Source organism: Neofelis nebulosa, chromosome 1 (genome assembly GCF_028018385.1).
Source record: "Neofelis nebulosa isolate mNeoNeb1 chromosome 1, mNeoNeb1.pri, whole genome shotgun sequence".
In the NCBI taxonomy this organism is placed as follows: domain Eukaryota; kingdom Metazoa; phylum Chordata; class Mammalia; order Carnivora; family Felidae; genus Neofelis; species Neofelis nebulosa.
This window is the reverse complement of record NC_080782.1, coordinates 82,214,887-82,237,366: the sequence shown is the minus strand read 5'-3', so window position 1 is coordinate 82,237,366 and position 22,480 is coordinate 82,214,887. Positions and strand designations below refer to the sequence as shown.

The window sequence follows — 22,480 nt, the reverse complement described above, 5'->3', positions numbered from 1 at the left end:
GAGAATATAATTTCTAGAACAATTTTTTTTATGAGCTTTGTCCTCCTCATAACTTTAGTATTTTATCATAGAGTTGTGTATTTAGAAGAAATGCGGTAATTGTGAATATCTGCTGTAGTCTCAGGCACGATTTCCTGTATTCAAAGTTACCAGTATGTTTCTCTACCGGAATGCTTTTCTGCACTCCTGTGAGGCTAGTTTTAATTTCCTCCTTGACTCTTTGCAACCCAGAAGCTGTCTTCAGCTCACCACTGGAATTTGAAATTCTCTATCAATGTCATCAGTTCTTCTTGGTCAAACAAATGCTAACTTCTCTCAATTTTCAAATCGCTCACTTCTCTTTTGGAGATCACAACTTCCTTACACTTAGAGACACCAGTCCTCCTGGTTCTTTTATCATGTCTTTCATTTCAAAAGCAGTACTCTTTGCTTTCCGCTTTCTGGATCCACTCTCCCTCCTGGAGGCTCACCTCACCTGTTTGGCGATGACTTTGACTCTCTATTCCTCAATTCTCTCCTCTCCACAGCCTAGTACTTATCACTGCCCAGGAACATTTTGCATTAGAAACTCTTAATAACAGCAACACTGGCAAACTAACTTTCCTTCCCCAGCCCTCCCTCAACCAAAATGGCACTGGTTTCCTACTTTTCTGGCAAGGGTACTTCTATCTTTTTGGTTCTCTGGGTTCGTAACGTTAAATTTAATTTCTAGTCTCTTTTCCCTCACCCCACCCATATTCTATTAGGCCACTATACACTGCTAGAATTACAGAATTCTGAATCATAGATAATACAGTCAAGGCGTATCCCCCACCAGCCCTGCATCCCATTCATTAATAGCTAAATTGGCACCAGAACCCAGGACTCAATCCTATTTTGCCAGGCTCTTTTTCTTCTACTACCTTGTGCTCCACATACATCTGCTATGGGAGATTCAAGAGTATGAGGGCCCATTCCTTCATGCCAGAGTTCACAATTTAGTTGGGGAACATGTGAGAGAATGATTAAATACTAGGTTAAGTACTACTAAAAATTCTCAAAAAAGGAGAAAAGAATATGGGTTAGAAGAAATACTAGAAAAGACAAAGAGCTTATGGAAAAGATGAATCTTAATAGCAATTTTGAAAAAAACAAATTCAAGGAAAGGGAGTGTCCTCAACAAAAAAGCAAGGACACAGGAATGGATATTGTGTGAGCATAGGGCAGGTCTCTGTGTGTATACAGAGTTCTTTCACACTTGAAATACAATACAAAGGATGAGAATTGGACCTGCCTAATCTTTCCTTGACCTCAAAATTTGTCTTCAGTTTTAGCTTCTATACACTACAGAATAAATAGGACAGTAATTTAAATTTCAGATCTCAGGATTTCAAAAGGTTTATCACCCTGTGAAATAACCCTGCCCTAATCTCCTCTATTACTCCCTCAGGGATGGTCTTTAAGTCTTGCCTTTGACAAGATAAACAATTGGAGGGGCTTCTAATTTTTGGAATAACAAAGTGAGTTGCTGAAAGAAGTGTTTCAGGGAAAGCAGCTCTTTCCGTCATGTGTAAGAAAGAGGGAGAGAGATGGATTGAGGCTAGGGAAAAAGATTAGACATCAGTTCCAGGGGATGCTTTATTTAGAAATACTCTGGTGATAAAGGCCTAAATTAGTATGACTTCATCCACAGCAAACGAGATGGTGGAATGAGCAGACTTTCCCAAGGAAGAATGATAAAATGTGCTGAAAGCTTGAATATCAGGCACCAAAGGAAAATGAAGCAAAAGTGGCTTCAGGGCTCTGAATAATCATCTGGCCAGTCAGCCCCAAATTGCCTCATATTAGGCTCTTAGTCTCTGCTTTGAAAACCCCTGGACTGTTTCAGGTCCTTACCACTGAACACCTAGATAAAGGCCTTCCTTCAATTCCTTCCATATGCTGCCCATCATTCAAAGAACTAGCAGAAGCTCTCTGGGATACCATCTCAGCATAGCACACAGGCTGCAGTGGGTTCCTTCTCAGTGGGCTCTATCAAAGCAAAGCAAACTCCTCCACTTGGAAAACAGCCTTTCCATCTACAGGACCAACCAGTTTCATCTTCCACTTCCTCTCAACTGTGCCTCAGCCACTTTTCTCTTTCTTTTTCTTTTTTAAGATTTTACTTTTAAGTAATCTCTACACCCAACATGGGGCTCAAACTTACAACCAGGAGAGCAAGAGTCACATGCTCCACTGGGCACGCCAGCCAGGCACCTCTTCCCCTCTATTACCTCCTTCCTTTCCTTCCAGATGGCATGCCTTCCCAAACACTCTTTTGTCAATCCATAGTAATAACGTATTTAACATTCAAGTTTCAGCTAGGCCTTCCTTTGGATAAATCAGGAATCAAAGACTCAAATGTATTTAAGGACCCAAGGCAGATAAATGTGGAAGAGACAATGTCATGCAACAAGGAGTGGCAAGTACCGGGAGAATAAATGCCCATCTCAGAAAGGATTCAAATTTTAAAATGTTAAACCTTTCCCATTCAAACCAAACACTGATGCCACCATTTTGCTAACTCTGAAATATGCCCACTTTGAGCTAACTCTCATAAGCTGTTGTTTTTCCAGATGCCTGTGCCTAGTAGGGTTCCAAAACATTGGGGGGTGTATTATTTTCATAGGCTGCTTTACTCCTGGTTGTTATGATACAGAGGAGTCTAACACATATTTAACTTATATGTATTTACATTATGCTCAGCTAAAAAAAAAAAATCTATTGTAAAATCATTTTGGCCATGTTCCTTTTATACTACTTTATAGCAGTATACTACTATACAGATATATTTTACAGGTTACTATTCATGATTATATAGACAATACAATCACACTTTACATCCATTTGGGAACTTTCAAGAGTAATTTTGACTTTAACCAGTTTTTGTTTCAGGACTTGAATTTAGAACCTAACCTCCTGACATACTTATAGTTGTATCTGTATTGCATGATTCCTCAACAGAAATGATAACTTTCGTTTAGTTTTGTAATGCGTTGGGCAATTTTTATAACCATTGTCTCAAGTGAGCCTCCTAAAATCAGCCCTGGGTGGTAAGAAAATATCATTGTTAACCATTTCAGAGGGAGATAAATGAGTCTCTAACAGGTAAAGGGCATTACCCATGGACACCAACCTAGTGATTAGCAAAGCTGGACTTCAAAGCCAGTCCTCTGAATCCTAAATACAGAACACTTTCCTTTCCTTCTCTTGTCTCTGTTAACAGGTTACCTTCCAGTGCTGAACATCTAAAAATTCTTAAATGCTCATTCAGTTCTGGCATTTTGTTTCCAAGGAAAATGAATTTCATAAAATCATTAAAATTTCCAAACTTCAGTTTCTTTTCTTTTTTTTTTTAATGTTTATTTATTTTTGAGAGAGAGACAGAGCATGAGCAGAGGGAGGGGCAGAGAGAGAGGGAGACACAGAATCCGAAGCAGGCTCTGAGCTGTCAGCACAGAGCCCAACCAAGGGGCTTGAACTCACAAACTGCGAGATCATGACCTGAGCCGAAGTCGGACGCTCAACTGACTGAGCCACTCAGGCACCCCCAAACTTCAGTTTCTGAATAAAAACTAACCGATAATATTTTTTTGCCATAAGGAACATGTATAATAAAGGAACATATATAAATATGTGTTATCATTTTTCATTTAAAAAGTAATAAAACCCTCATCTATGGGATAGTTATGGGTGCTTACCCAAACAGGACAAACTAAGGTCACTGTTACTGAAAAATTCATTTAAGATTATCCAACAACCCAGAGGAGAAAAATACATAAAAGAAAGGCCAATGCATTATTGATTTTAATCCTGATTTTAGACAAGAAGATGCTACTAAGTTACCAGATGTTACTAGCTCTTGAATGCTTTGAAAATGCAACAAGAGGAGATAGTTAGAACTTTATACCACTTATTATGTATGCATCTGACCACTTGTTAATGGGATAGCTACCAGGAATAAATTCTAAAATTCAATACCATTATAAGTAAAAGTCTCATGCATGTTAGTTTTTCTAAGTGTTCTTTAGCCTAAGTTTAACTGCACAAACATGACCTCAATTCTGTTTTAAAAGATAAAGCAATTACAGATGATAAGGCATGTTTTAAAATAAATGTTTAACTTACTAAGTACATTCCCATTACAAATGAGTTTCAATAAGGGCTTCAACTTTTGATTTTTAGCTTTTATTAGATATATACACCAAGTAGCTCATTTGAAAATCAAGTAACTCTAGAGTTTAATTGAATAGTGGTTGAGCTATAAGTAAGAAAGTGATCTGGTATCTTCACTCAGTCAAGAAACAACATAGACTGAAACTGGCTAGGGAAACTCCTTTAGACAAATGGTTCAACAATCTCATAAAGGTGGTGTTTTGTAGTCAAAAGGTTTTGTTAAACTCGTAGTTGTTTCACTGTTTTTACAGCCCCTTGAATTAATCTTCTGTACTTCACAGGAAATGTAGGACGTTCTTAAGCATAGACTAGAGTGTAGGCAACACTAAAATGCTCAGAAGTTTGGTTATACTCTTGACATCTGCCCATTACAAGCCAATTCTAGTGAAACAAAAACTTCTCTATGACCAAAGAAATCTATGCCCATTTATATCCAGAAACTATTCCTCACAATATATCAGGACTATAACAGTAATATGTAATTTCCTAAGTAATTTTATTAAGGAACCTTAATTTGCTGCATAATATTCATTTCTGACATGATACTTAGAGGGTGGGAGAGAAGGAATAAAGCTAAGGTTTTTTGGAGTTGCATAAAACAAATTTTTTTATCCTATAAAAGTTGTTATAACTATCTCTTCATTTTTTATATATTGCTTATTGACATAGACAAACTAAATCTATGGTTACTTTTACTCTATCAACCACTGTTGGTTTTGTGAATATGCAAACATAACAAATAGCATTCTGGGCCTAGAAAAGAGTGATTTCTCTAAGAAACACTTTACAGAGACCTAACTCTATTCCCCTGGGTTAGATGTCTACTTGAAACATCTCCAGCTTTCTTTCTGAACCCATTGTGGGTCTCTGACTTAACTGAAAGTTAACTTCAACTTTTTAGCAATCAACAGACATTTATTAAATACTTGGTATTTATCTGAGTGCCTAAGCTGCATTATAAGTCATGATAAAGATAGTGCAAAAAGATTCAAAAGTCAATGTAATTTCGGAACTTTGCCCAAACCAGAAAACTTTCTAGAAATGGTGTCAAGTGATTATTTTAAGTGGAATTGCTTATAGCTACTTAGTTACTGTTTATTGAGTGCTTAAAATGTGTCAGTCACTATAATCATTTTTACTATCATCATCAGGAATTCTAAGAATACTTTTGTGGGGTAGATACTATTATTTCCAATTCTCAGTTAAGTCCTATGAATTACCAAAGGTTACATAGCTAGTGAGTGGCCTGGGACTCAAATACTGGCCAGTCTCAATTTAAGAAATGTGCTCTTACCTACCACTTTATACAGTAGCCTCTCTTGCCACTTCTTAATAACAATGGTTACATAAAATGTGAAACATCTAAAAGTTAGAGAATTAAGAATTGATAATAACTGATAAGCATTGATAGATTTTTAGTTTTGTACTACAGCTTAAGGAAAATACCAAGTACTTGAATTTGGTGTCACTTATACAAGTAAATAAGAAAATGTATTTGTGATTTTTCCTGGGATACAATTTATATAAAAGATCATTTTTCTTTCCTAAAAGAGGCACTACACCATTTTAAGAACTTGTTTTTTTTTTTTTTTTTCATTTATAAAGTCATTTTATTCTGTTCTTTAAAACATCACCTTACAGAGAAACCAAAGACTCTAGTAATTATATTTTAACCACTGTAATTAAAAAAATATATATATCTACGTGGGGACAGAAGAAAGAAAACTGGAGCTAAAGCAGGAAACAGTGCAGGAAATCAAACACTTGACCCTGAAGAAATCCAATATAGTTAGCACTTGTCAAAAGCTGGTAATGTTTAGAAAGATACCATGAATGTAAAATTTACTGATAATCCAAAGCTACCTTAAATAAACATTATCTCCTTCTTTGCCCCCAATATTTTATTAGATGCCAAAAAAGAGTCACCAGGCTTCACAAAATCTAGTATTTTGCTTGGTGAGTCAATCCAACCTGACACATATGAGAAACTTCTCTGCAGATCTGGAAGAACAAGATTAAAGTGCATGTGCAATAAAGAATAATTTATTTCTGGTCATTATAGCATTGAAAAGAATGAAATATAAAAGGATTGTCAAAACAGTAATGAGAAGAGGTCAAAACCTAAACTAGTGAACACAATCCTTGTCTTTAAAGATAGCTTCTGGAAAACTGTAGTTACCTGGTGCAGGCCAAATTAAAAATATATATCTTATATTGTACTATTTCAAACAGTTATTAAAGAAACATAGAAGGCAAATCTAAACTGAAGAACCAGTTAAAAAGTTAGTTACTGTAACCAGTCTTTAAAATACCAATACTTGAAGCATAATATCCCATTATCTTTTTCCAAGAAAGTCTGATGTAGGCTTTGTGATTATATAAAAAGCTTACGTGTCAAATCTGACTATAAATGCAACTGAAGATTTCTTCCTTGGGATCATGATCTCTAGAACATTAAGTCTAAGCAGAAGCAATAAAATAAACTTGGGAGGGAAGACTGAGATTATTTTTAAAGTACTAGAAATTTATAAACCATCCAAAACATCCAAATAAAACATCCAAAACAAAGGGAGCCCTAAGAAGGCTTGAAACCAGGAAACTACATTTTCATATTTAATGTGTTTTTTTTTTTGTTTTTTTTTTGTTTTGTTTTGTTTTGTTTTTTTTTGAGAGGATGAGTAAGTGGGAGAGGGCCGGGAGAGAGAGGGAGAGGGAGAGGAAGAGAGGGAATATTTTCAGAAAGCTCCACTCCACCCCCAGCACAGAGCCTGGATCTCACAACTATGAGATCATGACCTGGGACAAAATCAAGAGAATCAAGAGTTGGATGCTTAACCAAGCCACCCAGGTGCACGCATGCTTAATGTTCTAAAAAGATCACTCTGGCTGCTGTGTGTAGGATGGACTGTGGGGGTAAGAATGGATACTTGGGGGCTGATTGTAAGTCCATGGTGTTGGTCCTAAGAGAGCACAGTGGCTGAGACTAGAGTAGTGGTGAAGGATGGGGTTAAATTTTGAAAGTTTGGAGATTTATAGGACTTGTTGATGAATCAAATAAGCCCAGAAATGAGAAATCAAGGATTATTAGTTGATTACTAGGCAACTGGTGACAGGTGCTGCCACTTACTGACACGGGGAACACTTCTGAAGATGTAGGTTTGAGGAGTGAAAGCAAGAACTGTGTTTGGATTTGTTAAATTTGAGATGTGTCTTAAACTTTGATAAGGAGATGAGGTGTTGGAAGTAAGTGCCTGGAGTTGGAGGAAGGTCAGAGCTGGAGATAAATATTTGGAAGTCATTAACATATGGATGACATTTAAATCTATAGGACTAGATGAGGTCACCTATAGAGAATGAATAGATAAAGAGGAGGAAGCTAGGATCTCCAACATTCAAAGACCAGTCAAACAGGGGATGGCCAGCTGAGACTAAGAATGGGCAGGGCGGTAAATCAGTTTCATAACAGGAAGGAGTGGTTAACAGGATGGAATGCTGCTGAGGTCAGGTAAGGGAAGAACAGAGAGATGTCCACTGATCTGAGCAACAAGGGACCTAGTCAGGTGTAATCTTACAGGTGTGGTGGAGACAACCCAAAGTGATGGGAGGTAAAGGAGCAGATACTGCTTTTCAGATACATCCTTAAACATCATCCTTCTCTCTTTAGGTGTCCCCTTGAACACAGACTTTATTGCAGTTATTTTTTCACATGTCTGTCTGTTTCTACTAAAGCACAAGCACTTTCTTGAAGGCAAGGACCATCAAGGACTTAATTGGCTTTATATCCTCACTGTGTAGTTGTGTGCCTGGCACATGTCTTAAAAATTAAAGTGTTTGCTAAATGAATAAAAAAAAATTTGGTAATTATAATTCTGACTCCTATCTCTTAATCTTTTATTAAAAAAAACTTAAGACACTCAACTAAGTTTCTACTATATGGATGTATTTTCTGTTTCTCTGAGACATCATGGTTTCTGATAATGGAAACCAAAAACAATGATACTAAGTACAAGTTATTTTAAAATAGGCTAACACTTGGGGGTGCCTGGGTGGCTCAGTGGGTTGAGCTTCCGACTTTGGCTCAAGTCATGATCTCATGGTTTGTGAGTTCGAGCCCCAAGTCCGGCTCTGTGCTGACAGCTCAGAGCCTGGAGCCTGCTTTGGATTCTGTGTCTCCCTCTCTCTCTGCCGATCCCCCGCTTGTACTCTGTATCTCTCTCTCTCAAAAGCAAAAATAAACATTAAAAAAGTTTTTTTAAATATGCTTAACACTTAACTTTCCAGATAAGCCTATCTAGATCCTGAAGTATCTCAGTGAATCTTATCAAAAGTTTAAGCCTGGCTTCACCTTTGAATAAGCTCACTGTTGAGGGGAAAAGTCCTCTAGGCAAGATTACCTCCATGAACCATGAACTAAGCACCCATACCTAATCCATTACAATGTATAGGTATAAGGAAAGCTTTATGTAGTAAGGATTATTTTTTGTTTTGTTTTTCCACAATGACAACAACAACAAAAAAGAAGAGCATCAAAGCACCAAAACAGAAATGGAGACAATCTGAAAGAAGTGAAGACACTGACTCAAGACCTTCAGAATCATTTCAAAATGATGATTGAAAAGTAAATCCAGGTACTTTATACACAGTTTCTTAATGTTTCAATAATCACTAAGGACAGAAACCAGAGAAGGTCTGATCTTCAGGTTATAATCAAATTCTATTTTCATATTATCTGTGCTTGATGATTGTCTAAGTGCAATTAATAGAGAAGGTTATTAAATAAAGGAAATGCAAACAAAATATAAATACAAAATTATAAACAAAAAAATCCCTTCTCAAAACCAAAATTTCTTCCAATTAATACTTTCACCTTCCTCCCGAATATCACCAATCCCATTGTCATCCAAATTTCCATCCAAATGTCAGAGTTTATAGGAGACATATAAACAATATGGCATTGTTCTAGTCTAGCCTCAAACCCCCAAATATACTTCTCAAATATAAAACACCTAATCAAATCTAAGTCTCTTGGTCAACAAACAAGAGACTGAATGAATGTTCACTAAAATGGTACTCATCATATTTATGGCCCCTGTGCCCAACCCAATCTCCCAACTGCTTCTGATTTCTCCTTTTTCTACTAAGAATACCTCTGGTGATGATGGCTAGAAATCTCAATTCAATCCTATTTCTTTAAAATATGTTAAAAGTCTATAGATTCAATTCATCTCTAATGTCTCCCACAAGCATCCTACTTTAGACTCCAATCATCTCTCACCTGGACCACATAATTCCTCCTAATTTGTCTATTTCCTTCCTGATTCATTTTATATTCATCATGTAACACTGAGGACAGAATAATCCTAAAACACACCTTCAAAACACTTTAGATTTCTACTCAGTGTCTCGTTAGTGTTGACAGAATAAAATTTAACCTGCTCCAATCTCCATTTCCTCTCTTAAATCCAACTATATTTTTCTCCTATATTAACTTCGGGTTAAGTGGAACACAGTATTCCTTGGGACTTTCACACCCTACCCTAGCTTTTCTACTGCTGTCCTTTCTTTGCCTGTGTCATTCCCTCTGCTGGAGATATGGTCCCCCATCTAGTCCCTGCCTTGCTAAAATCCTTTAAGACCTGAGGATGTTTTTTAGACCAATAATATGTAAGATCATCAATAAGAAAAACTTAGGCCATTTGTCTAACAATCTGGTTACTATATAACTGGTAGTCAAATGCTCTGACTGTAGAGTTCAATTCAAGGTGCTTAATAGGACTCATGAATCTTTAAGGAGCATATAGCCTAATTAATAAGATTCTCTCTTTTTATGTCCTATATTAAACTGCCAGCCATGGAAATGCTAGTTTGGCCTTTGCTGGCAAAGTATTGTGGAGGCTCTTAAACCAGTTTTTCCTACAGGTTTCACATGGCTCTCAAGGGCCATAATGCCATGACAGAAATTATAGATGGGTAGATAAATTGGAAGGAAGGGAGGGAGCAAAAGAAAAGAAAGAGCAATTCTCCTTGGTAAATTTGACCTGAGTTATATCTTTTTTTTTTTTTTTCAGCTTCAACTTGGCTGTGGAGATAAGCCATTAATTTACTGTATTGTACTCCAGACCTGCTTTTCTACATTTTTGCATTAAGTCATGGAAAATGTAGTATGGATCTGAGGTAAGCAAGAGAGTCAAATGTGGGGTTATATACACACTGTTTTCTTTATTCTAAAACTTAGTTGATTTTAAATGCAGAAATGCCCATATCATCACATTTTAGGAACATCTTCTCAAATACTCTAAATACATTTGGCCCAAGTGGGCAAATACATTGACTGGACACCAGTGCCAGGCTCCTGAGCCTCTCTGTGGTCACTGCAAATTGTTAAAAATGACCTAGCATTGGTTGGGCTGAAATTCTAATTTTCCTGATTTAATCACAAATTACCTAGTAAGCATTATGAGCATAGCTTTCATAGTTTTTTTAGAAGTGCAAATGGAACAAATGGAAAGGCTGGATCTGGTGATTGTCTTCCATAAACTTTCCTGTAAATCATTCCAAGAATTCTACACCCCTTTCCTTTTAAACTCTTTTCTTGAACATGTTCCAATCCTTCACATATGTTCTTTCTTTCTCCTCCCAATTCTGGTGCCAAAGTTCCCTGTCTATCATTTTAGGCAATCTGGCTACTGCTTTCCACAGGGAAGAGCACCCTTCTTTGCACTGAGTACCTGATCATTTGAATAAATGTTTTAAACACCGGAACATGAGGTACAAATTTGACTTTACTGGATAAAAAGCACTTTAAAATCAAGTTTATCCTGAAGATGGGTCTAAGTTAAAAGTAAGATTAACTTTTTTTTAAAATCTTTTTTTCTTTTTAATGTTTTTTTGAGAGAGAGAGAGAGAGAGAGTGCGCTCGCGCGGGTGGGGGGGGGGGGGAAGTACAGAGAGAGAGGGAGACACAGAATCTAAATCAGGCTCCAGTCTCTGAGCTATCAGCACAGAGCCAGATGCTGGCTCAAACTCACGAACTGTGAGATCCTGACCTGAGCAGAAGTTGGAAGCTTAGCCAACTGAGCCACCCAGCCCTTAACTTTTTTTTTTTTTTTTTTTTGAGAGACAAGAGTGTGAGTAGGGGAGGGGCAAGGAGAGAGGCAGACACAGAATGTAAAGCAGGCTCCAAGCTGTGAGCTGTCAGAGCCCAATGAGGGACTGGAAACTCAGAAACTGTGAGATCATGACTTGAACTGAAGTCGGACGCTTAATTTACTGAGCCACCCAGGTGCCCAGATTAACGTCTTAAAATAAAATCTGGCTACACATAAAAGTGCAAGAAGAGGTATCTGATAATGCAAACCTCTTTGTTTTAGTTAATAAACGGCAGTGGCAGTTTGTGCTGGCAGTTCTGGATGCTTGAGCAGTGCTTTAAGAACAGCGTCTTCTATATTTATAAGGAAGATTACTGAATACATACACACATACTCAAAACTGTTTGAGGACAGGAAGAAAAATGAATAAGGAAGAAGGTATAAGTTTTTTCTGTGCCTTAAATCACAATGAATCAAATGCTAAAAATTTCACCTGGTAGAAAGATAGGCTAGGAGAGAAAATCACCTACCTCATGACCTATAGAATTAGTGATTTTAAAAGATCAAGTAATGCTTGATCTAAAGGGAGCAATTGTGAAGGACAGTAACTTTGGAGATTTGAATTAGACTTTATGCTTTGACTGGCAATAATAATATCTGGTAATACTGAGAGAGACTGAGTTCCTCATGCAAAATTAAATGTAAGTGTATTTGTACACATTTTCAAAACACTATCATTTTCCTAGAAGACACTTACCAAAGAAGGAAAATTCTTTTAAAGCCAATAATTAGAGTTGACAAGAGACTGTGTTAACAGAATCCTTCTCAAACACTTCTGCTTTCTTATCTTTAAGCACAAAGCATGAAGAACCCTTGCCCCCAAAAACATCTATGCAAGACTTTTTATGTAATAGTTAGGTAAACATGATGATATTATTTGAGCCACCATCTTTGAAATTTTGAATAAACATTTTTAAAAAATAAACTGACAGGCTCAGCAATGACAGAATCTGATAAGAATATTTTGATAAGATTTTTGTTACTATAAATGTCAGCATATGACAGCTACACATTACTGAATTAGCTAAAATATATTTAAAATTTGGGATTTTAATTCTAAATGCAGTTTTAGGATACATTTTGGAGAAATATGTAATTACAATAATATATGTCCACTTAAAATATGTAGTGCTTACACAAACCATGTAATCAGAAACATCAATTTAGAATGATTATAAAGTGGTAATATGTGACTTTATTTAGTAACTTTCCTCTCACTTAAAACAATCTACAGTTAAAAAAAAGTACCTTTGCAATATATCCTAGATATCTGTATTAGTATGCCTAAATTTTCTTTCTTTTTAACATTTTTAAATCAACAATCATTTTGAAACTGTTTCACACTTAGTGGAAAACAACTTCTAGGAGGTATTTACTCCAACTAAAACTCCCATCGCTAGATTCAGTGTCTCTCTCCCCGACTCCAGTCCCTGTTTTGAAAGATTCTCAAGTTAGCATTTTTCATTTCTCTAAAAATAGATAACTTGAATAATGATAGTCAATTACATTTGATTGTCTTTTGAAACAGTGAGGAATTGTTCCCAATTGAAGATTGTTTCCATGCACCCTAACAATTTTGTATACTTATTCAATTCAATTACATCTAAAGAACTTCTGTATTCTGCTTAAATCATAGTTTACTAAAATCCATGAATTTACTTCCCTGAAGTCTTAGGTCAAGTGGTTTAATTTATAAGAGTAAATCTAGTGTGCAAAATAATTTGGATAAAAATAACTTTCTGATGCTTAATTTAGGAAATTGTTGAAATTTCTGGCTCTTGGAAAGTCATTAGAAGAGGAGGACTACTAGTCATAACCTTGCACAGGCCAAAGCCACTTGGAGGCCACTTGTCAAGCACTGAGCATCCTCCTATCTGAGCACAAAAATGGTGGGCACAGTTTTATATGAAAATGAAAGCAATTTTCCCCCCAGAAGGAATTGGCTTGATCACCAGAAACAACTTCCCACTTAGCCAACAAGTGTCAACATATTTCGAAACAGCTGCTACAATTTCGAGTCATGAGCTCCACTTCTGATATGGATGTAAGGTATAAAGACCAAGTAATTTATCCTCCTACTGTTAGATAAAAGTCCAGCCAGATGCCTACTGCCAGCAACTCCCTGATGGGGGAGCCCTGGTCTGGCCTAGCGTGGAGGAAGGTCATGAGAACACATTTGTAGGAGACCTGGCTGAACACACCAGAGGATCCTGCAGTAAGTACCAACAGTGTAGTCACCTGAAGGGTCCCTCATTTCTTTATCTTCAGTCTCTTCCCACTTTTCAACCACCTGGGATTAACATTCTTACCCCGATTCCTGCTTTTCCAAGCCCCTTACAAAGTATTTGTAGCTGAAATGACAGTGAGGCCTCGGACAGAAGCTGGTTAAGTCAGAAACAAGGCAGTGTCCAATTGCAAAGGCCAAGTCAGTTTATTTCTTCCCCCTCTCCTTGCATGCCACTGCTTCCACCACCAGCCCTTCAGGAGAAAAGGATTACCAGGACTAACTCAATCTGCCTGGCTCTAACCTCAGAAAGGTGGAAGGACTTGAAAAAGTGTTCTCCGTCTCCCTTCTCTGCTCCTGTACATATTGATCAGACCCATTAATCTGCATGCACAGAGATGGAAAAAAGAGAGCAATAGTAAATGGCAATTGAAGTAGTTAGCAGCAGAAAAAGCAATTGACTTCCATACCTTTGGCTATAAAAAGTAAAAAGAAAAAAAAAAATCAAGAACTAAGTGGTGGGTCCCGAGAGAATTTTTGATTTCCTGTTTCTTGGAAGACACTGGTATATAAATGTGAGGGTTTCTGGAGTCAAAGGACTCCAACCTTAATCCCATACATGTAAACACTAAGGTGTACGAGGCAGAAATGAGGGTAGAAAAAACACTCCCTTCCTGGGCCCCAGCAGTCATGCAGATCATTGAACACTGGAAGCCTCTGGCACCTCACATTGCTGAGCACCATCCCTTCCTGGTGTCGCTCTCCTCATCCACCTCTTCCCTACCAAGTGTACAGAGTCTGTCAATCTTGCTGTAATCAAATGTACATTTTCCCTATTGTTCCCCCAAAGTGGATGGTGGCCTACTGTCCTCATAGATGAATCTCCCTACCCTCTATGTGTCAGTCTTTTTTTTGACTGGAAGTTGGCCTTCTCCTGCTGGCTTCTTCCTCTTCAGCCTATGTGTTTTTCTCTTTACACCCCTGACCTACCTTCTTCCTAGTGCCGTTCCTTCCCACGCCCTCCCTTTGGAACTGGCAAGCTTATCTCTCCATCTTGCAGGGCTGAGTTTCTCTCCATTGTCTGCCTCTGTCCCTCTGCTCGCCTATCTGGCTTCCCCCCATATGGGCCTCCCACTCCATGCTAGTTGCTGGTCTTTCCTTACAGGTATACCAGTCTGGAAGCAGTTATTGACATAGGCAGTTTTGTATTTCTTATATCTCCTTGCATTCCTATTACTGGCTGCAACTATCTTCCCAGCCACAAATGAGACTCTTTTTCCCTAGGATTTCACAGTGTGTAGAAAGGTCCCCCCCCCCCCCCCGCCACCCGCTACATGCACCCTTCCCTCCCCTCCTCAGTCTGAGTGTTTTCCACCATACACTTCTCTGGTGGATAACACATGGGCCCTGAAGTGTACATCCATGTAACCACTCAGTTCTGTCAGTGCCTTCCTGAGCAAGCTCACCTCTGTGAGTCTCTACTGTTCACACCTATACTACCAAGAGTTCATGTACTTCCCAAGCTGTTCACAACTGTGTGCTTCCCCCTGCATGTACCCATGTGTAGGGGGCTTCTCTGAAGATGAGTGTCCCCTTGGCCAGCTTCACAAGCTCCCACTGAACCACAGGGTTCACACCTCCCTTGCAGTTCTGCTTCCAAAAGCTCTGCTTTCCAAATTCCTTCTGTATATTCCTTCTATGTATTTAGTGGGAGCTCAACAGATGTTAATTCTGTTCTCCACTTTTATCTGAATAACTATATGCGTCCGGGTATCCCTCTGGCCCTCTGTGCCTGTTTCAGTTAACTGAAGCAGGTTTCCTTGGTATGGAGTGGGCTATTTGTCAGTATGCCCTGTGGGTTCCATTTCCCTCCGATTGTCCCTCCCCTCAGACTAAATGTTATCCATCTCTCATATCGTATATCCTTCCTTTTATACATCCACACACAGTACTGCATGCCCATAAACGGCTTCCCTATGCACCCTAGGTTGTGGCACGTCTTTTCCGTGTCTCTCTCCCACTTTTCCCCCTCCGCCCTAACAAGAAAACGCGTTTCTGGTTTGTACTCCCCAACTGCGGTGTGTGTGCGGCTACGTGAACCTTAGCTGTACTCGAGTTCCGTGTGTAAACGGGTATCTCTACCCAACGCGGTGTGGGGAGCGAGACAGGGGTCTCTGCCCAGGGTACAAGGTACCTTTCCCCCACCCTCACCCTCGATCCATGTTCCTATCGCCGGGAGTCAACCCGACACCAGCGTGTCTTTTGGGTACGAAGAGCCTCCGCAAACCTTTGTCTTGTTCCTGGGTGAGCGCTGTGTGTGTGTGTGGCTCCCTCGTACACGGCGTTGGTCCCTCTTTGGGAAGGCGAAGCGCCCGTGTCCCCGAGTTCCTGGGAGTGCAAGGTGTGACTTCCCTTTACCCCCCGTAGGCGGGGTGTCGTGTCCCGTCCTTTGGGACTACGTGGTGTGCCCCCTCCCTCAGGGTGTGTTTGTGTCCTCAAGTCCTTGCGAGTACAAGGTGTGTCCCATCTCCATATGCGGAGCTGCTGTGTCCGAGTCTCTGCGGATCCGCGGTGTTTTTGTGTTAACACCCAAACGCGGACGGCTTATGCCCTCCGTACTTCGGAGTTCGTTACTGATACGCCGCACCCGCTCCCCCTCCCCCGCCACAGACAGCGTAGTCATCTCCCTTGTCTCTCTGGTGCTTCCCTTCCTCAATGGGACAGAAAACGCCAGGAAACCCGCGGGCGCCGTCGGAAAGTCCCGCAGCAGCCGCGCAGCCGAGCCGAGGCTGCGGCTGCCTCGGCCCTGCCGCCAGGGGCCGCCCGCCTGCCCGTCTCCCAACGCTTCGGCTGTCGGCCGACCCGGGACGGCGGCGTCAGCGACCCTACCCGGCTCTGCCCAGCCTGCCGCCGCGGACGCTGACGGCAGCTGAGGCGAGCCAGTGCTCCGCGGCCCCGCGCCGGTTGCTCGGAGCCCAGGGTGGCGCCACCGGGAGGCGACGGGCGCCCTCTCGCTTCCTCAGCCCTGCCGGTTGGCCGGCCGACCCGCTCACCTTGTGGCTCTGGTAGGTCTCGAGCGCCCGGATCGCCGTCTCGGTGAGCTTCACATGCAGTACGGTGATGTTGTCTTGTCCCAGCCGTCCGCACGACAGCCCATAACGCTGCTCCTCCCGCAGGCCCGCCGCCCCCCCTGCCGCCATCTTAAACTCCCAGGGGTGCGGACGCCGACGCCGCTCGGGCTCTAGCCTCCACTGCGGCCGCGGCTGCTAGGGCTTCTGCAGCCGCCGCCACAGCTACGGCCATCCCGCTGCTGACGTACTGTCATATACTGCGCGCAGCCAGACCTCCGGCTGCCACCGCCGCCACCCGCCCCACCCTCCGGCCCGCGCCCCGCCCCGGGCTCGTCTCATTGGCCTTGTTTCCTCACAGAACCTCCTTCATTGGCCGTCCTCCACTCTCACGGGGGCGGGGCCCAAAGTCGCTGGAGTTTTGCTCCCGGGACGGGACGTCCGAGGTGAGCGGCTGACGTCAAGGTGACGCGCCAATTTAATCACATGTGACGTCACATTTGGACCTCTTGGCTCGCCGGCCGCGATTGGTCAGGCTGCCTTCGGGGATCCCTTGTTAATTGGGTATTCACTTTGCCTGGCCTGGTAACCTAGAGTCGGAGCCCCGCCCCTTAGGAGGTGGTAGTGGAGAGTCGGGGGAGTAGGGGAATCTCTTCCTCCCCGAGTGGTCCTTGAAGAGGAAGGCCCCCACCCCAAATGTGTGGCCAAGTAAGGACTTCGTCCCCCGACGGTTGCGGAAACTTGTGGAGCTGGGTGTGTGCCTGTGAGGGCGAACAAAGTAGGCGGGGTCACTGGAAAGCATCTTCTCAAAACTCAGTTTAGTGCCGTTGAGCAGATGGAATTGAGGAGAACGCCCTTCTTCATTTCACCCTAACCTTGAAATTAGTGAATCGACCCTAGGCTTTAGGAGTTGTGCTGGAATATATGTAGCACCTTAATTACAACACTATGCCTAAAGACTTAAGTGTCTTTGGCGTGGTGGGCACAATACTATAGAAAATTGAACTTCTAGTTCTTTCCCAGTTTATGCCGGGTTCTAATCCCAGAGGAACATATACCGCATCTCTGGAAGTCGCCATAGGGACAGGGTTGTGCCTTTTTATGGAATTTGGAGTATCTCTTTTCAAAGGACCATTTAAATTATACCTGGGCTGACCTAAATTAAAAGATACATCTACAGCTGTCATTTTTCGGCTTTGTTTGAACTCTGCCCATTTTATTCCACAGGGATGTGGGAAAACCTAGCTAGGGCTTAAGCAATTGGAGGTTAAGTAGAGGAGCTGGTGGTGTGAGTGAGGGTGTGCGGAGGCTGGGCATACTTTTCCGTTCCTCGCGGTGCTCCGTGTGTAGGCGTGGCTAAAGCAGAGAGCCTGATCCAGAGCCCTCTTCAGGCTCTGTTTGGGTAGACTGACAGGCTTCCTGTCGTAGAGCAAGAATTAACAGGGTGATGTGAAACACCAGATGAAAACAAACCATTGAAAGAATTCAAACCGTTAAAAGGCAGTGTAAAAATTTTACTTTAAAAAAATTGATAACGGTTGTTGTTTCCATCAGATTGTAAAACCTTATTGTGTTTTATAGGGATTCCCCAGAAAAATTGATAGGCAGTTAAACAGTTTTTCCACCCTTTTAAATTGGATAAGGCTGTGATTTTCCCGAAAGATCCAAGTGGGAGTTTTTCATGATTCATCCCCCCACCCCCCACCCCCAACCTGAATTAATCCCTTCCCCAGCCTACAGGTACATTGCCTTTTGATTCAGACCTTCAAGCATTGAATGTATGTAAAATGAATTACAGAACTAATTCTCCTTCCACAGAGTATAGGTTAAGTGGAAACATCTGTATTAACTGTTGGTTACATCACAGGAGAGCATTTTTAAAATTGACTTAATTTCAACCCACTAGAATTTGCTAGCTGTTAAGACATGATTAACATTTATTAATTCAGTTTACTAAAGTGTAAATTATCTTAAATTCATTGAATAGAGAAATTAAGGCAATCACCAAAAATAATTTTGTATTTGAATTATTCTTTTCTTATGTTTACTTTACTTTAATAGGGAAGGACTGACCACATATCTAAAACCTTAATTATCCGGGGGGCGGGGGTGGGGGGGGGTGGAAATGAGGGGGAGAGATTTGACCAGAACAAGGAGAACCTGTGTCTCACTACTTTTCTGGTGAAAGTGGGTAAATCCCTGCCCACATGTCATCTTGGCCTCTTGTTACTCAGGACTTCTGATGACACACAGAAGGTGGTGGAAGATCAAGGGTGATTTTCACTGTAGTTTTCAAATGTCTGACCTGCAGCACCTTACCAGTAACTGATTTTATTTTTTTTCTCTGTTGCGGTAGGTATATTTTTCTCATAGCCGATTTAGTAGGTAACATAATATTTCACTGTGTAATATCTTATTATTAAGATATTAGGAATATATTATCACTTATTATTAGTGAATTATTGTTTGTTTATATTTTTCCCCTTTTGAGCTTTTCAAATAAGGAAGGAAGTGATAACCATGTACAAAGTAATACAGTAATCTAGTACTGTGTCTCTTCATTGTGTAGTACCATTACGCTTACCTGAATCAGATGGGCAAGCTGATAAGGGTAATTGTTTTGGGGGAGGGGGACTCTGATAAAAGTTGCTCTTTGGGAAGTTTTCCAGTTTATAGATATTTTCTGTATCATTCAGAGTAAATAATTAGCAAATAATTATTGAATGCCAATTAAGTGTAAAATGCTGTCAAGGATTTAAAAATTAAACTGCATAGTCTTTTATTTAAAGGAATTTTGTCTCTAAATCTGGCAAATGGACCAATGCACTCAAAGCAAAGCAATTGAGAATTAGTAAATGCTAATTTGGGTGCTGGTGGTGGTGATCAGTTCAAAAATTCAAAGAAAGAAGTCTGGAGTCAGTGGAACTTGAATCTCTCTATAGGGCTGAGTAGATTCTAGATAAGAAGACCTGGTATAGATGGGGAGAGGCCAACTAAAAATTATCTTAATGGTAATTCTAGTTGAACACATTCATATTATGAGTGAGGAAACTGAGATTTTGTTTATTAAAAAGCACCCTATTAAAACCTGGAAAGGTAGGTCTGAATTGGCTTTTCTAGTCACTATATATACTAAGTAGCTCTTTGGGGCACCTGGGTGGCTCAATCGGTTGAGCCTCCGACTTCCTCTCAGGTCATGATCTCACGGTCTGTGAGTTCGAGCCCCACATCGGGCTCTGTGCTGACAGCTCAGAGCCTGAAGCCTGCTTTGGATTCTGTGTCTCCCTCTCTCTCTGCCCCTCCCCCGCTCATGGTCTGTCTCTCTCTCTGTCAAAAATAAATAAACATTAAAAAAAAATACACTACATACCTCTTTGGAATTAATAACTGAGAAGAAATAAATATTATATGATAATTTAGTGCAAATAAAAGGCAAAAAGAAGTAAACTGATATAAGGCCTGCTTCATTTGTTGTATTTAGCGTACAAAATGGAAAAAGGTCAGGGTGCCTGGGTGGCTCAGTCGGTTAAGTTTCTGACTTTGGCTCAGGTCATGATCTTGCAATTCATGAGTTTGAGCCCCTCGTTGGGTTCTGTGCTGACAGCTCAGAGCCTGGAGGCTGGAGCCTGCTTCGGATTCTGTGTCTCCCTCTCTCTCTACCTCTTGCCTGCTCACACTCTGTCACTTTCTATCTCAAAGATAAACATTAAAAAATATTTTTTTTTTTCAAAATGAAAATAGGACTGTGAACATCAAAGTCTTTGCTCATCTTGAAATGCCAGGCCATGCCTCTTTCCTGATTGCCATGTATTTAATGACCATTTCTTACTTCTCTATTGGAGCTGAGATCACCAGTTCAGATGCCTTCAGGTGTTACTAGGTTCACAAGATAAATGAAGTGGACCAGACAGTACCACAGGGACTGAAGGTGCTGGACCTTCAGTCCAGCTAGGGGTGTTGAAAGAGTTTAGCAGTTTCCTAGTCCAGCTGATTTTTGTAGGGTGAACATGAAGGGGCCCAGTGTTGTCCAGTTTTTAAAGAAAACTTGAAAATCTCAGATTTTTATGTGAGCTTTCTGATTTCTACTTGTTGGCACCTACCTGAAATTTTCCATAAACATTTTGTGAATATTTAAAAAAACTCTTTGGGCCTCAGGTAACCCACAGCTTTCTGGTTTTCAACCTTTGCTTTAATGATTTCCATTGCACAAGGCCATTCTTTCTTATACCTGTCTTGGTAGTTTTGTGAGTGTTTCTTTAAGGTACCTATAAAACAATTCCTACTAATGTCTTAATATAATGCGTGGGCTCCTATTAGGAAAAGAGAACACATAACCTTATAGAAATACAGCAGAGGAGCTCTCTGGAAGAAGAATTTCCAGGTGGAACTTCTTCCCCTTGGAATTCTCTCTCCTTGATGCCTCATGTCCCCATTATGTTTGACCTTTTACCATTACACAGCTGTCCTTTCAAGGACTTCCCTAATTCTGTGCAAAAAGTCTCTTCCTATCCTTAGACACAAGTGAAGTAGGATCTCTGTGGTTTTAAAAGAAATTCACTAAATATTCATGGAGAAAGTGAAATACCTACAGGAGAGACATAAATATTTGTTGCCTAAATACAGATTTTAAGCTAAACAATTATTATATCGCATGTGATTATTTTCTACTCCACTCCATTTAAGTGTAAGAAATGTCACATTGTGTTGCTTATCATCATCATCATCATTGCTAAATCTGGTTCTAAGCCCCCCCCCCCCACCCCATCTCACTGTGTGGTAGAACAATAAATCCACAGGTGTTACAAAGGTCCCAGAATATATGGGGAAGACTATCTGGTCTATGTCTATCACTGCTGACGTAATTCATGAGAAGCTCAAAAATTTCCCTTCAGGAAGGGTTTATTGGGTATGATCTAGATGGAAGGAACCAGATGACCTGAATTGAAACTGGGCTTATGTAGCAAACATACTGGTTTTACTTAGATTGTGTATTTGTTTGGCAGTTGGGTTGAGGGTGGCACTGATGGAAATTATAGAAAGGGAGACTGAAACTCTAACTGCTGCTTGGCACAAAATATATATGATGATGGTCCATTTGATTTTCTGGAAGGTATGTGCATCTGGGAACCTTGCTGAGACTGGCAACTTTGGGGGACCAAGTCTAACCTTCTCCTGGTGTGGTCTTTCTAGAGGAGCTGAAAGGGGACTTGGGGTGTAGTCTTCCTGGAATTGGCAGCCTTTGCCCTTCCTCATCCTGGGGGAAGCTATTTAAACTCTAGACTTCTACCTCTACACTCTCTTAGTCTCTAAAGTCTTTTCCTTCTCTTAGGACAGTAGGGTTCTTCTCAGAAGTTGTGATGTGGGAGTGAGGAAAGTACCCCTCACCACACTTTTATCCTCCCCTCCAGTTCAGATCCCTTCTTCTTGGTGGAGCTGAGTAGAGAAGGCTAGGTGGGCAGAGCTGTCACTCAATCTTCCAGATATACCAAAGACAAAACTCTGGCTTCCTGAGAGGGCGATGATCGGTATTCACTAATACTTCTTTGGCCTGCTTTCCCTCTTTGTTGCTTGCCTTTTCCTACTTGAAAAGCAGTCTCAAGGAAGTTGTATGTTCTTTGGAAGCAAAAGACTCAGAGTTAATTCTCCTGCACTCGAGGAAAGTTCTCCCCTCCCATACTTATTGAGAAACATGTCCTGTCCATAGAACTGCACACTATAGTGACCAAAGTGTCCCTTTCTTGCACATAAGAGTTGTTTTTATGGCTTTTCAATGCAATTCAAGATGCCCTGAAAGGTGTCAAATAAGTTCTGAAAAGGGGAAGGGTGATAGAGTGACCTCACAATTC

The 22,480-nt window shown here is 40.7% G+C and overlaps 1 protein-coding gene and 1 long non-coding RNA gene across 4 annotated transcripts in view; one reads left to right on the top strand and one right to left on the bottom strand.

The window, feature by feature from the left end:
- ELL2 (elongation factor for RNA polymerase II 2) overlaps positions 1–16,939 on the bottom strand; it is a 73,522-nt gene extending 56,583 nt beyond the window's left edge. Inside the window, exon 1 of the mRNA XM_058726663.1 lies at positions 16,620–16,939. Within this exon, the coding sequence (XP_058582646.1) occupies positions 16,620–16,766 (147 nt within the window). The 5' untranslated portion in view covers positions 16,767–16,939. The remainder of the gene's footprint in view (positions 1–16,619) is intronic.
- A 219-nt stretch (positions 16,940–17,158) lies between these two features.
- The window catches only part of LOC131510064 (uncharacterized), a 191,329-nt gene continuing 186,007 nt past the window's right edge, over positions 17,159–22,480 (top strand). For all 3 annotated transcript variants that reach the window (XR_009260888.1, XR_009260887.1, XR_009260886.1), the window contains exon 1: positions 17,159–17,342. This is a non-coding gene — a long non-coding RNA (uncharacterized LOC131510064). The remainder of the gene's footprint in view (positions 17,343–22,480) is intronic.